Raw genomic sequence first — 13,994 nt, 5'->3', positions numbered from 1 at the left:
GAGGTTTTACCAAAAGAAATCCGTTGTTCAGATCAACGGAAAATAAGGACAGACCATGACGCCAACAAGGTGGGAGGCAGGTTAAAAAAGTTCCTACTAGGTTGGAAAGAAATAACAAAAAACAAATTTATTTTAGATCTAGTAGAAAATGGATACAAGATCCAATTTTCAAAACCTCCTCCCAATCGATTTGTAATTACTCAGGCCCCAAGAGTGCCAGAGGAAAAGAGAGCGATGTTACAGATAGTGCAGGATATGCTCGCAAGAGACGTGGTCTGCAGAGTTCCAGTAGATCAGGAAGAAAGGGGATTCTACTCCAGAGTCTTTTTGGTGAAGAAGCCCACAGGGAAATATCGTTTGATATTAAACCTCAAACCTCTGAATCCATATATAAAATACGAGAGATTCCGAATGGAGACAGTATTTACGATGCGAAACCTACTGTTCCCAGATTGTTTTATGATCAATATCGATTTAACAGATGCTTATTGGCATATCCCAATAAGGAAAGAATCTCAAGTTTTCCTTCGATTCAGTATAAAGACGAGTTCAGGTCCAGAACATTTTCAATTTTGCGGTCTTCCATTCGGAATCTCTTCAGCACCCAGAATTTTCACAAAAGTAATGGCAGAAATTGTGGGGGCTCTACACCTCAGGGGCATTCTTGTAATCCCATACCTGGACGATTTGTTAGTACTAGCCGACAGTATTCAAGCACTGGAAAACCACAAGAAGTTGGTGATAGAACTCCTAGAGCGGACAGGTTGGCTAGTGAATTTTCAGAAATCCTACCTCATTCCAACACAGCAGATTCAATTCCTGGGGTTCAGGGTGGATTCAGTGTCTCAAAAATTATATCTTCCACAGGACAAGATAATGAAACTCCAGACAATGGTACAGCAATACCAGAGGGAAACAGTCACAACAGTAAGACAAGTAATGAGGTTGATAGGATTTTTAACCTCCACAGCTCCATCAGTATACTGGGCACTGAGGCACATAAGACACATACAGCAATGGCTTCTGCAGAATTGGAGAGGAGTTCAAACGGCCATAGATCAGACCCTTTGTATGCCAGCAGAGATAAAGCAGAGCCTAGATTGGTGGGTCCAGGAGGACAGACTGATACAGGGTCGTTTATGGAGATATCCGATAACGAGGGTATTAACGACAGATGCCAGCCTGAGAGGTTGGGGGGCTCATATAGAAGGCATTTATTTACAGGGTACTTGGTCGAAAGAAGTAATGACTCACTCGTCAAACTTTCGAGAATTGCTAGCAGTAAAGGAGGCACTGATACAGGCGGCCGACAAGATAAGAGGCCACCATCTCCAAGTCAGGTCAGACAACATCACAGTAGTGATGTATTTGAACAAACAAGGAGGTACGAGGTCAGAACAGCTTCTAAACCTAGTACTACAGATATTAGATTGGGCAGAACAGAACCTTCAATCGATTGCAGCAGTTCATCTCAAGGGGTCACTGAATACTATGGCGGATCTATTAAGCAGAAAAAGATTGTCAAATTCAGAGCTAAGCCTAAACCCAAGAGTGTTCAGGGAGTTGACACAGAAGTGGGGTTGTCCTCAAGTAGATCTGTTTGCCAACTGGAAGAACACACACTGCGACCACTTTTTTTCCCTAGATCCAAAAGGAGCTTTAGGAGTAGATGCCTTGGCTCAGACATGGGATTTTCAGATCGCCTATGCCTTCCCGCCAATCCCTCTATTATCAGTAGTATTACAAAAGCTAAGATCAACTACAATGGATATGATACTGATTGCACCCAATTGGCCAAAACGAGTCTGGTTCCCAATGATAAAATCGATGTTGGTGGACAAACCGATCCAATTGAGAGACAGACACAGCCTCCTCAAAAGAGAAGACGAGTGGACTCAGATTCCCAATCTTCAGCTGACAGCGTGGTTTCTGAGGGGCAAATCTTAAAAAGAAGAGGATTTTCTGACAGAGTAACAAGAACGATACTGAACAGTAGGAAAAGCGTTACGAGGGCAATCTACTTAAAGTATTGGAAGACCTTTTGTAATTGGAAAGAGCAATCAGGTCTGAAATCCAACAGACTGGCCTCAGTATTAGAATTTTTGCAGGATGGAGTCGACAAGAGACTGGCATTAAGTACTTTGAAAGTGCAGATTGCAGCCCTTTCAGTTTTTCTTAATAGGCGGTTAGCCGTAGAACCCTTAGTTATTAGATTTCTGAAATCGGTAGAACGTTCTAGGCCAGTAATGAAACGTTCATACCCAAGATGGGATTTAACTTTAGTTCTAAACGTCTTAATGAGTGAGGACTTTGAGCCATTAAATGAAATTTCATTACGATTATTAACAATGAAAACAGTTTTTTTGGTAGCAGTGACCTCAGCAAGGAGGATAAGCGAACTGGAGGCACTAAGCTCGGTTGAACCTTTTTGTTTAATTTTTCACGATAGGGTAGTCCTGAAGACGACGAGTGAATTCTTGCCAAAGGTTGCTACCCTGTCCAATAGGATGCAAGAGATTGTATTGCCATCCTTTTGTAAAAACGCAACAGATCCAAGGGAAATTAAATGGCATAAACTAGATGTCAGGAGATGTTTGCTATTTTATTTAGACAGAGTAAAGGAGTTTAGAAAATCTACGGCATTATTTGTGAATTTTTCTGGAGCAGCAAAGGGAAAAAGCATGTCTAAGGCCTCTATAGCAAGATGGATCAGATCCTGCATTAAGGAAGCATATAGGCTTAAGGGAGTTCCAGGTCCAAGAGAAGTAACAGCACATTCGGCTAGGTCAGTTGCAACTTCCTGGGCTTACAGAGCTGGAGCGACGGCAACCGAAATCTGCAAGGCGGCCACCTGGAAGACGGTGAACACCTTCATCAAACACTACAGGTTGGATCTATTATCGGCAGAGGAACAGACTTTTGGAAGAAAGGTTCTTCAGGCTGTGATCCCTCCCTAAGGTTAGTGTTATTTATTGCATATCATCTCATATGTAAGCACCTGTCCTGGAGGGTTATTTGAAAAAACCAAAATTAGCTTACCTGGTAATGCTGTTTTTAATAACCCTCCAGGACAGGTGACCCACCCTAGAAACTTATGGTTGCATGTAAATAATTTGATGTGTAAACATGTGGTCATAAAAAGGTTTTTTTAACTATAAACGGATATTTAGGTAATGTGTGAAGTAGAATAATCTATCGGAACAGTTAATTGGAACATACTGGCAGGTAGAGGTTAGAGGTGGAACTTATAGAGAGCTAGTTCTTTGTGTTTCCTGTTGGGGGCGGGGCCTAATCTCATATGTAAGCACCTGTCCTGGAGGGTTATTAAAAACAGCATTACCAGGTAAGCTAATTTTGGTTTTCATGTAAAAGGGGGTATCAGCTACTGAATGGGATAAAGTTAAATTCTTGGTTGGAGTTTCTCTTTAAAGTGCCTGTAACAAAAACATACAGAATAAATATGAATGCACAATAATCCAGCCAATATTCATGCAGGTACCGTTACTATATAGATAGTCATCCTGAATACATATAAACTGTGTATGGTAACCATCTCTTGATGAGAGACCTGAGACATTGCAAACAAAAGGATTTATACTTACCTGGGGTTTCTTCCAGTCCCCTGTAGTTGCCATCGTCCCGTTCCTCTCTTTTGAGATGCTTCCAACCATGGTAAAGTCCCCGACTGACACATTCAGGGAATGCTGCGCATGCGCGGTACCGGCCACACACACTCCGCCTGCGCAGTTCATTAAGACTGTAACTGTGCTTGTGCAAAACACTTGCAGCCATGGGACGCCCCATCAGGGGGTGTGCAAGGTCAGGTAGCATGGAGGGGACCAACACAGAGGGAGCTACTGGACCACAGAGGCCTGGATTAAAGGACAACTGAAGTGAGAAGGATATGGAGGCTGCCATATTTTCTTCCTTTTATACAATTCCAGTTGCTTGGCAGCCCTGCTGATCTATTTGGCTGCTGTAGTGTCTGAATCACACCAGAAACAAGCATGCAGCTAATCTGGTCAGATCTGACAATAATGTCAGACACACCTGATCTGCTGCATGCTTGTTCAGGGTCTATGGCTAAAAGTATTAGAGGCAGAGGATCAGCTGGATAGCCAGGCAACTGGTATTGCTTACCTTTCACTTCAGTTGTCCTTTAGGTCACAGGTATATCCACTGGCGTAGTACATTTTTCACGCCACTTGCCGTGGATCGGTCCTGCAGAGGTTAAAATGGATGTAAATGTAATTTTACTATGTGGCCACAAGATGTCCTCAGTCATTAGCTTCCTGAATGTGCTTTTAGTACACGAACAGGAACTAATGCGTGTAAGTGTAACTTAGTGTTTACAAATGACCACAGGCATCTCGGGGACCTAGAACAATGAATGGGAAGTGCGTTCCCTTTCATTTATCTCCGAGCTAACGTGCAGCAGCGAGAATGAGCGCGGAAGGGTGTGCATGAGTGAGTGGGAGCGCGCACCGCGGTGATCATGGCAGAGTACGAATATCTACTCCCCTGAGGCTTAAGGTGGCCACTAACAATCCAATTTCTAGTGAAAAATTGTTCGAGCAATCAGAAAATTCTGATCGGAAGAAAAATCGTTCACTACACCATCAACAAACCAATCTTTGCTTCCTGTCGATCACAACCAACAAGAAAATCCAAATTTTGATTTGATGAAAATCCAGAATTTCTGATCGCTTGAACGATTTTTCGCCAGAAATTGGACAGTTAGTGGCCACCTTTTAGATTACGTTTTTAGGGGAGTAGATATACTGTACTATAAACATTAAGTGGTTAAAGAGAGCTCAAGGCATAAAAAAACTTTAAAAAGTAAATACCTAAGAAGAGGAAAGCCTCTAGATCTCCCAGAGGCTTCCCATGCTGTCCTCCAGACCTCCTCCGTTGCCCGGGACCTTTCTGCAGTTCGAGGAAGTGCTTCTCCTCTGGCCCGAGCCCAGCCGTCCAGCACAATATGCCTGCACAGTAGCATGGAGCTCATGTCTCTAATCTTCGGGAGGTCCACAATCGGCAACAGTGAACCAGAGAACGACGTGGAAGTCATTTATATGACCCAGAGGCTTCCCTCTTCTTAGATATTTACTTTTTGAACCCGAGCTTTGGCTCAGGTTCATTTTAAGTTGAGAATACATTTCCTTACAGAAGAGACATCAGTTACCATAGCATGAAGTAGAGGGCTTTTATATGAGGCACTTCTAACATAACCCTTTTTATGTGTTTTTTAGACCTTTGAAGACAGCGATTTGTTCCATCTCATCGGGGTGGTTTGCGGTTTAGCAATTTACAACTTTACAATTGTTGAGCTTAATTTTCCACTGGCTTTGTACAAGAAGCTTCTGAAAAAGAAACCTGCCCTAGATGACCTTAAACAGTTGATGCCAGAAGTTGGAAGGTAAATAGCAGCCCTCAACGTTATCAGTATGGAGGTGTTTTCTATGTGGCGTCAATATTGTGTATATTTGTTGCAGATAATACGAATATCAGTAAAATAATGTTACTGATACTCTACTTTGGTTATTGACGGTTGTTCCAGACGGTACCCTTCAAACCTCCTCTCTGTCCTCTAACGCTATAACACTCACCCCGATGCACCTAACCCTTTCCTTCTGTATCCTTGCCGAAGTCCCTGTGCCAAAGTGAACCTCTGTGGAACCCCATCACCGCCCGGCGCCAATTGCTAATCACTTGCCGAGTATTTCCTACGCTACCTGAAAGCTTCCCAAACACTTATCAGTCACATCGCTTACTGAGTTCCATGTGCCAAAAAAGTAACTCCCTGGTGCCCCCTAGTCACAATTAAAGGAAAGGTGAGAGGGATATGGAGGCTGCCATATTTATTTCCTTGTAAACAATGCCAGTTGCCTGGCAGTCTTGTTAATCTTCTGGCGTATGTAGTGTCTGAGTCAAACCCCTGGAACAAGCATATGCTTAATCCAGTAAAACTTGAGTCAAAGTACCTAACCTGCACATGCTTGTTCAGGGTTTATGGCTAAAAGTATTAGAGGCAGAGGATCAGCAGGGCTGCCAGGCAACTGGTATTGCTTAAAGAGGAACTCCAGTGAAAATAATGTAATAAAAAAAGTGCTTCATTTTTACAATAATTATGTATAAATGATTTAGTCAGTGTTTGCTCATTGTAAAATCTTTCCTCTCCACGATTTACATTCTGACATGTATTACATGGTGACATTGTTACTGTGGGCAGGTTATGTAGCTGCTCCTAGCTGTTTTGGCTGTTAGAGACAGCTGTAAACAGCTAATTCCTGTCTGTGAACATTGTTACATTGTGGCAGTTTGCCAGGAGCACCGCAGTCCTCAGAGCCTCTTGTGGGAGGGGTTTCACCACAATATCAGTCATACAGCGCCCCCTGATGGTCTGTTTGTGAAAAGCAATATATTTCTCATGTAAAATCAGCTACTGATTGGGATAAAGTTAAATTCTTGGTTGGAGTTCCTCTTTAAAAGGAAATAAATATGGTGGCCTCCACATCACTCTCACCTCGGGTTCTCTTTTATGGGATAGCCGATTAATGTCGGTTGCCGCAGTGCCAAAATGAACTGGTTCGCTTACTATCCCTTTTCTCTGCTATGTAGTCCTGCATATGGTCCCATTGTTTACTCCAAAATTTACATAAGGTACTCTTGTTTTTCCTGGTTATGAAAAAGTATGAAATGAGCAGAATGGTGAGCATATCATCAGAAAATATAATCTATATATAACTGCCATTACCAATGTACAAGAATGAGCAGTTCTCTCTTGTATTCATTTACTGAGTGAAAACGTGCAGATTACTCCCTTGTGTTAGTGACCTTCACAATACAGTTATAGCGAGTTACTGCCTCCAAGATGACCTAGGGTTCTCCATGCTCCCTTGGACAACAGTTGTGACTCCCTTTTATGATCTATTCCCTCCCTGTCCTTTGAGGCTAGATGTGCGGATTGGTTAGTTAAGACATAAAATAAGAAAACATATGAAATCGCTTGCACTCCTCTTATGCTGGATACACACGATGAGTTTTTTCAGTCGGTTTTCCGATGGATTTCCGATTCGATTCTGTTATCTTTTCTTATTTATTTCCATTCACTTCTATGAGTAATCGATCAGAAAAACGATCAAAAATAAGATCAGACATGTCGGAAATTATCTATTGAACCATCTATCTAACACAAGATTGTATGGTGTGTACCTAGCATAAAGGTGTCCATACATCTATCGATTTGGTGGCCGATCAACCATCCAATTAGATTATTGAATCAGAGGAAAATTGATCCTGCCAAGTGCATGTCCGATTGACAATGCAACCAATTTCAGGCCGAGCATGTTGATTGGACATGCAGCAAGATGTCCGGCCGTCATGGTCGATCGAGTGTGCGGCAGTAACGGGGAGAGATATCCGACAAGTGAAAATGACGAAACCTCCGACGCTGTCCACCCCCTAACTTTAAATGCCCCCCCATGGTGCCCAGTGCAGGATACATTACCTGTCAGTGTTTGCTGCTGACTCTGTCCTCTGTCCATACACACCCCCATGCAAACGCCTTGCCGGCATACACTTGGGCGTGACGTCACACACGTGCCCACATTACTCCAGCAACTATGTGGGGAGTGTGAGGATGGAGCCAGCGGCAGACACTGATAGGTAAAGTATCCTGCACTGGGCACCAAGGGGGTACATTAGACACTAGTGGGAATCGGCCTGTAGTATATGGGCAGCCAACAGATCTCTCTATTCAGATTTGATTAGAGAGAGATTTGTCTCTTGGTCGAATCTGCCCATCATCACTAGATGTATGGCTGCCTTAAAGGAATTATCAGGCAAAAAAAAGTTTCACTTACCTGGGGTTTCTACCAGCCCCATGCAGCCATCCTGTGCCATCGTAGTCCTTCACTGCTGCTCCACTCCCCCGCCGCCAGCTAGTTTCGTTTTTGCCGAACCTGTGGTCGGCGGGCTGCATTGCATACATTTTTTAGCATTCCCTCTGGTGCATAAATATTAAAGCATACATTTTTTAGCGTTAGCGATGCAAAGCTAACAAATTTTCGCATTGCAACGCTAACGCTAAAAAAGGGGCCCAGGCGAACATAATGAATAGAATGGTATGCTTTTTATTGTCAGAATTTTAGAGTACAGATTCTCTTTAAAGAGAATCTGTACTCTGAAATTCTTACAATAAAAAGCATACCATTCTATTCATTATGTGCTCCTGGTCCCCTCTGTGCTGTTTCTGCCATTCTCTGCTGCAAACCTGGCTTGTAATTGCCAGTTTTAGGCAGTGTTTACAAACAAACTAACCAGCTTCTAATAGGCTCAGCTAAGCAGAGTGTGTTAGTCACACAGAGCCTGCAGGGGGTGTGTACAGCTTCTAGCTAATCACAAGCAGCCCTGCACATTCCAGTCTGACTGCCTCAGCCTGACTGTGCCGACTATAGAGAGAAGATTAGATCATATAACAGAGATAACACAGCTACTGTGCAATTAGGAAAAGCTGCAGTAAGCCAGACCACATTAGAAAAGGCATAGGAATTTATAGCATAGAAGAAATAAAGATAAACAATTTGTTACAGAGTCTCTTTAAGTTTAGGCTGAAATTGTACTCCAATGTTTAAAACATTAGAGGGCAGGAGTGCACCACCCAGGATGTACATCTAATGGCGCCATGAAATTTGGGAGCAGAGTGATGCCGAAAAATGGCTCACCCTGCTGTGGCAAATTTCCCGGTGGCGTGAATCACTATTCCTGCTGGCAGCAGAATTATGCTGCTGATACCGCAATTTGGGCTCTGTCTTTTGGCAGCGCCCAAATTTCTCACTAAGCAGTGCTATAGCCAATATTCACATTACGGTCTATGGCAGAACCCAAATCTCGGCAGCTGGGCAATGCCCTTTTTACCTAACTCGCCACCCAGGTGTCTGTCAATACAGGTCCTTCTAAAAAAAATTTGCATATTGTGATAAAGTTCATTATTTTCTGTAATGTACTGATAAACATTAGACTTTCATATATTTTAGATTCATTACACACAACTGAAGTAGTTCAAACCTTTTATTGTTTTAATATTGATGATTTTGACATACAGCTCATGAAAACCCAAATTTCCTATCTCAAAAAAATTACAATATTTCATCCGACCAATAAAAGAAAAGCGTTTTTAAAACGAAAAAAGTCAACCTTCAAATAATTATGTTCAGTTATGCACTCAATACTTGGTCGGGAATCCTTTTGCAGAAATGACTGCTTCAATGCGGCGTGGCATGGAGGCAATCAGCCTGTGGCACTGCTCAGGTGTTATGGAGGCCCAGGATGCTTTGATAGCGGCCTTAAGCTCATCCAGAGTGTTGGGTCTTGCGTCTCTCAACTTTCTCTTCACAATATCCCACAGATACTCTATGGGGTTCAGGTCAGGAGAGTTGGCAGGCCAATTGAGCACAGTAATACCATGGTCAATAAACCATTTACCAGTGGTTTTGGCACTGTGAGCAGGTGCCAGGCCATGCTGAAAAATGAAATCTTCATCTCCATAAAGCTTTTCAGCAGATGGAAGCATGAAGTGCTCCAAAATCTCCTGATAGCTACCTGCATTGACCCTGCCATTGATAAAACACAGTGGACCAACACGAGCAGCTGACATAGCACCCAAGACCATCACTGACTGTGGGTACTTGGGATTGGACTTCAGGCATTTTGGCATTTCCCTCTCCCCAGTCTTCCTCCAGACTCTGGCATCTTGATTTCTGAATGAAATGCAAAAAGTTGCTTTCATCAAAAAAAAAAGTACTTTGGACCACTGAGCAACAGTCCAGTGCTGCTTCTCTGTAGCCTAGGTCAGGCGATTCTGGTTCAAAACTGGCTTGACCTGGGGAATGCGGCACCTGTAGCCCATTTCCTGCACATGCCTGTACACGGTGGGTCTGGATGTTTCTACTCCAGACTCAGTCCACTGCTTCCACAGGTCCCCCAAGGTCTGGAATCGGTCCTTCTCCACAATCTTCCTCAGGGTCTGTTCACCTCTTCTCGTTGTGTAGCGTTTTCTGCTACACTTTTTCCTTCCCAGAGACTTCCCACTGAGGTGCCTTGACACAGCACTCTGGGAACAGCCTATTCGTTCAGTTTGTCAATGATGGCCTTCTGGACAGCAGTCAGGTCGGCAGTCTTACCCATGATTGCAGTTTTGAGTAATGAACCAGGCTGGGAGTTTTTAAAAGACGCGGGAATCTTTTGCAGGTGTTTAGAATTAATTCGTTGATTCAGATGAATAGGTTAATAGCTCGTTTAGAGAACCTTTTCATGATATGCTAATTTTTTGAGATAGGAAATTTGGGTTTTCATGAGCTGTATGCCAAAATCATCAATATTAAAACAATAAAAGGCTTGAACTACTTCAATTGTGTGTAATGAATCTAGAATATATGAAAGTCTAAAGTTTATCAGTACATTACAGAAAATAATGAACTTTATATCACAATATGCTAATTTTTTGAGAAGGACCTGTATATAGCAACGTTTGCATAAAGCAAGCAAAGAAGAAAAGCCAAACTGGGAAAAGCAGAACTCCCAATGGGAAATAATGCACCTTGTGCTTATATGTAACAATGCCACCAAGATTCATAAAACAGAACAAGATTAATAAATATAAAAAGATCAAATGCCCAAAGAAAATGGCACATTACATATCTACAATTTCAGCCTAAACTTGAAGAGTAATTTATCCAGTACAGAAGCCACATCAAAGGTTCCTAAAAGAAGCACAAAAACACCCGGAGCCCAATATAGTGTAGTATTGTACATTCTATTGGGGGCATACTATAAGAGCTGTGAGAAGTACTCATAAACACTGGCGGTGGTGGGAAAGTGCCATCCCCACTCGGCCTTTTCAGGGTCCATTAGTCTAGGTCAGGGGTGTCAAACTTAAATACAAAGTCTGCCTTGTACACTAGGACCAAGTCACGGGCCAACCTCAATGTCTACTGGCCACCATCTTCCATTATAAAGTTCCCAGGTGTCTAATGGTCCCCCTCCAACCCTTATACAGTTCCCTGGTGTCTAGAGGCCCCCACCCTCCCCTATATAGTTTCTAGTGTTTAGTGCATTCCTCCTATTTCCCCCATTCCTCCTACCTCCTCCATATGGCTTCCCTGGTGAACTAGGGCTTCACCTCCAATGTAGCTTCCCTGGTGGTCTAGAGTGGGCCAAACATAATGCAAAGTAGGGAAATCACTTGAGAGCCAAATTTAATGGCTCTGAGGGCCAGATTTGCCGGAGTTTGACATGTATGGTCTAGGTAGTCCAACTTAAAAAAATGTGTGTGTGTGTGTATATATATATATATATATATATATATATATATATGTATATGTATGTATATGTATATGTATGTATGAATGTGCATTTTAGCCTATTTCCTTTCTTCTGTCTGAATACCTGCTGTACTGTTTTTGCCTGGGAATCCCCAATAAGCCTGTGATTAAGTTGCTGTGTGGGTGTTTTAGGAGCATGCAGCAGCTGTTGGACTACACAGAAGATGACATTGAGGAGACACTCTGTCTGAACTTTACGGTAGGTGTCTCAGTTTGGAAATGCCATTGATAACATATTTAGTTGTAAACTGGTTTACAGAGGCCAAGGGCCTCCTCGGCACTGGTGTCTACATTACTCTCATGTCATTTGTTTTCACCATACATCAACTGTATTGCTGTCTGCACATCACATAGCCACTATAGGCTTGAAGCAAACCTGGAAAGGCATCTTTGGTCTTGGACAAGGAGACTTGTAGCAAGTTCTTGAGCTTAGTGGGGCACAGCAAAGGCGGATCTGAATCTTCCATCCTTCTGGAATATGCCTAAAGCTTAATTACCACTTACTGGTTGGGAGATAAAAAGCAGTATAAACAGAGGAAACATAACACTCCCCTTTTGAGGAAGGCTCCTGGTAGTCCTGGCGCTCCATCTCGGCCTTCTACCTGGTGCATTCTCCAGTGATCCACTCTCACAATCCTCCAGCTGCTCCTTTCAGTTTAACCACCAAGTCCTGCTTTTTCATGTTCTAAATAATGCTTTCCAGCACTACTATGTAGAGCCTAATTATTTTACTGCACTTTACTAGCATACCTATAAATATGTGCATGATAAAAATAGAGCCAGAGACTGCCGGTAGAAGAATATCGGTAACATTACTGATATTTTAGTACTATATTCAAATAGTAAAATATTGCTAATCTTTACAGATATTTTACTTTGACCTGACCCTACTCTCACACAGAACCATCCCTCTACCTATGCCTAATCCTAAAACCCTCCCCTGGTGCTCCCTGATGTTTATTTCTGGAATATTTACACCATGAAAGGAAGAAACAAATATCAGCGGTGTGTTATAAGGAGGATAGGAGGCGCCCTTGTATTGTATTCGGTGTTCGCTTTGTATAAAGAGACTCCACTAGATAAAGTGTTCAGAAGTTTTATTTGCACTAAAGACAACGCGTTTCACGGCTCAAACCGCTTCCTCAGGTCAAATACAGGTGCTTGAACAGATTCTGGATAGCCTGAGCGCCAAAAAGTTTTTGGCGCTCAGGCTATCCAGTATCTGTTCAAGCACCTGTATTTGACCTGAGGAAGCGGTTTGAGCCATGAAACGCGTTGTCTTTAGTGCAAATAAAACTTCTGAACACTTTATCTAGTGGAGTCTCTTTATACAAAGCAAACACCGAATACAATACAAGGGCGCCTCCTATCCTCCTCATAACACAACGTTTACCACCCCACCCGTGGGGTCCTTCACGACTATCCAGAAGTGAAGTTTTTGATCAAAGGAGCAGCGACCAACCTATCTAAAGACCGAGTAGGGACGGGACTTCCCTACATGCTTGTACAAGTGGTTGCCTTTCTAGCAACCCACACTTGTGAGTATTACTTACTCTTACTTTTTTTTCAATTATCAGAAGATAATACACCATAAGGGCTCCTGGTACCCCTGCGTTTTTTTTTTCTCTTTTTCTTAAGCCCCAAATATCAGCGGTTCACTTTATTTGATTCCCTTGCAGATTTTATAATCTAATGTTCTCCAGCAGAGACTTGTGTAGTCATACTCTTGGCTGGATGGTGTAATGGTTAAAGTGAACCTACAGACTAAAAATCTACTCAGCAGAACTGAAAAGGCTTGGTGTTTCTTTAACAGTTTCACAGCATCAGAACTTTGTTTTTCTTGCCAAAGCATCATTTTTAGCTGCATTTTTATCTAAGCTCCACCCATCAAAGAAAAAAAGCCCGGGCTTTTTTTCCCTGATGCTGTGCAGAGCATGATGGGATTTCTTACATTGTTGTTCACGTTGCCTAGCAACCGGGAGAGGTGCTCAGGACAGTTGGAACAGTCTTATGCTCCCTGTCACCTCCTTTAAACCAAAAAGATGGCTGCCATCATGAAATCAAACATTTGCCTGTTCTTTTAAAACAGTGTGGGTAAGAGATTATATTACCTATCTATTTTACTTAACATAACTAATGTAACTTAATGACAGAATGTTTGTCTAGGCTGGAGTTCCTCTTTAAGGGTTCTGCCTCTGACACAGGGGACCAGGGTTCGAATCTCAGCTCTGCCTGTTCAGTAAGCCAGCACCTATTCAGTAGGAGACCTTAGGCAAGTCTCCCTAACACTGCTAATGAGGTGCCGAGTGTTGTTTGTTTTGCTAGATGCTGTAACTCCTTTTTCTATTGCCTGAGGAAGTGGGCGCTGACCGTGAAACGCGTTGCTTTGTTTTATCTGGAGTTCGTTAATAAATAGACTGAATGTAAAGTCGTGTTGTGTCTGCTTGGAGGAGGTAAGTCCACCACTGCCTCCTCTAATTGCCAAATTTTTGGCTTTTAAGCTCCTTTAAAACCCCTTTTATCCTTTTGGCGCCTCTGTTCTCTCCTATACAAGTTGTAATTTGATCTCTCCCCTGTCACATGACTTCCATGGCAGAGATGACAGATGAG

At 42.6% G+C, this 13,994-nt stretch overlaps 1 protein-coding gene across 2 annotated transcripts in view; it reads left to right on the top strand.

Moving 5' to 3' along the window:
* HERC4 (HECT and RLD domain containing E3 ubiquitin protein ligase 4) overlaps nucleotides 1-13,994 on the top strand; it is a 123,606-nt gene that overhangs the window by 94,744 nt on the left and 14,868 nt on the right. For both annotated transcript variants that reach the window (XM_068257375.1, XM_068257374.1), the window contains exons 19-20: nucleotides 5,253-5,419; nucleotides 11,517-11,583. In XM_068257375.1, the coding sequence (XP_068113476.1) occupies nucleotides 5,253-5,419; nucleotides 11,517-11,583 (234 nt within the window). The remainder of the gene's footprint in view (nucleotides 1-5,252; nucleotides 5,420-11,516; nucleotides 11,584-13,994) is intronic.

Source organism: Hyperolius riggenbachi, chromosome 10, assembly GCF_040937935.1.
Source record: "Hyperolius riggenbachi isolate aHypRig1 chromosome 10, aHypRig1.pri, whole genome shotgun sequence".
Classification (NCBI taxonomy): domain Eukaryota; kingdom Metazoa; phylum Chordata; class Amphibia; order Anura; family Hyperoliidae; genus Hyperolius; species Hyperolius riggenbachi.
The sequence above is the reverse complement of the archived record's forward strand: the minus strand, read 5'-3'. Positions and strand labels throughout refer to the sequence as shown.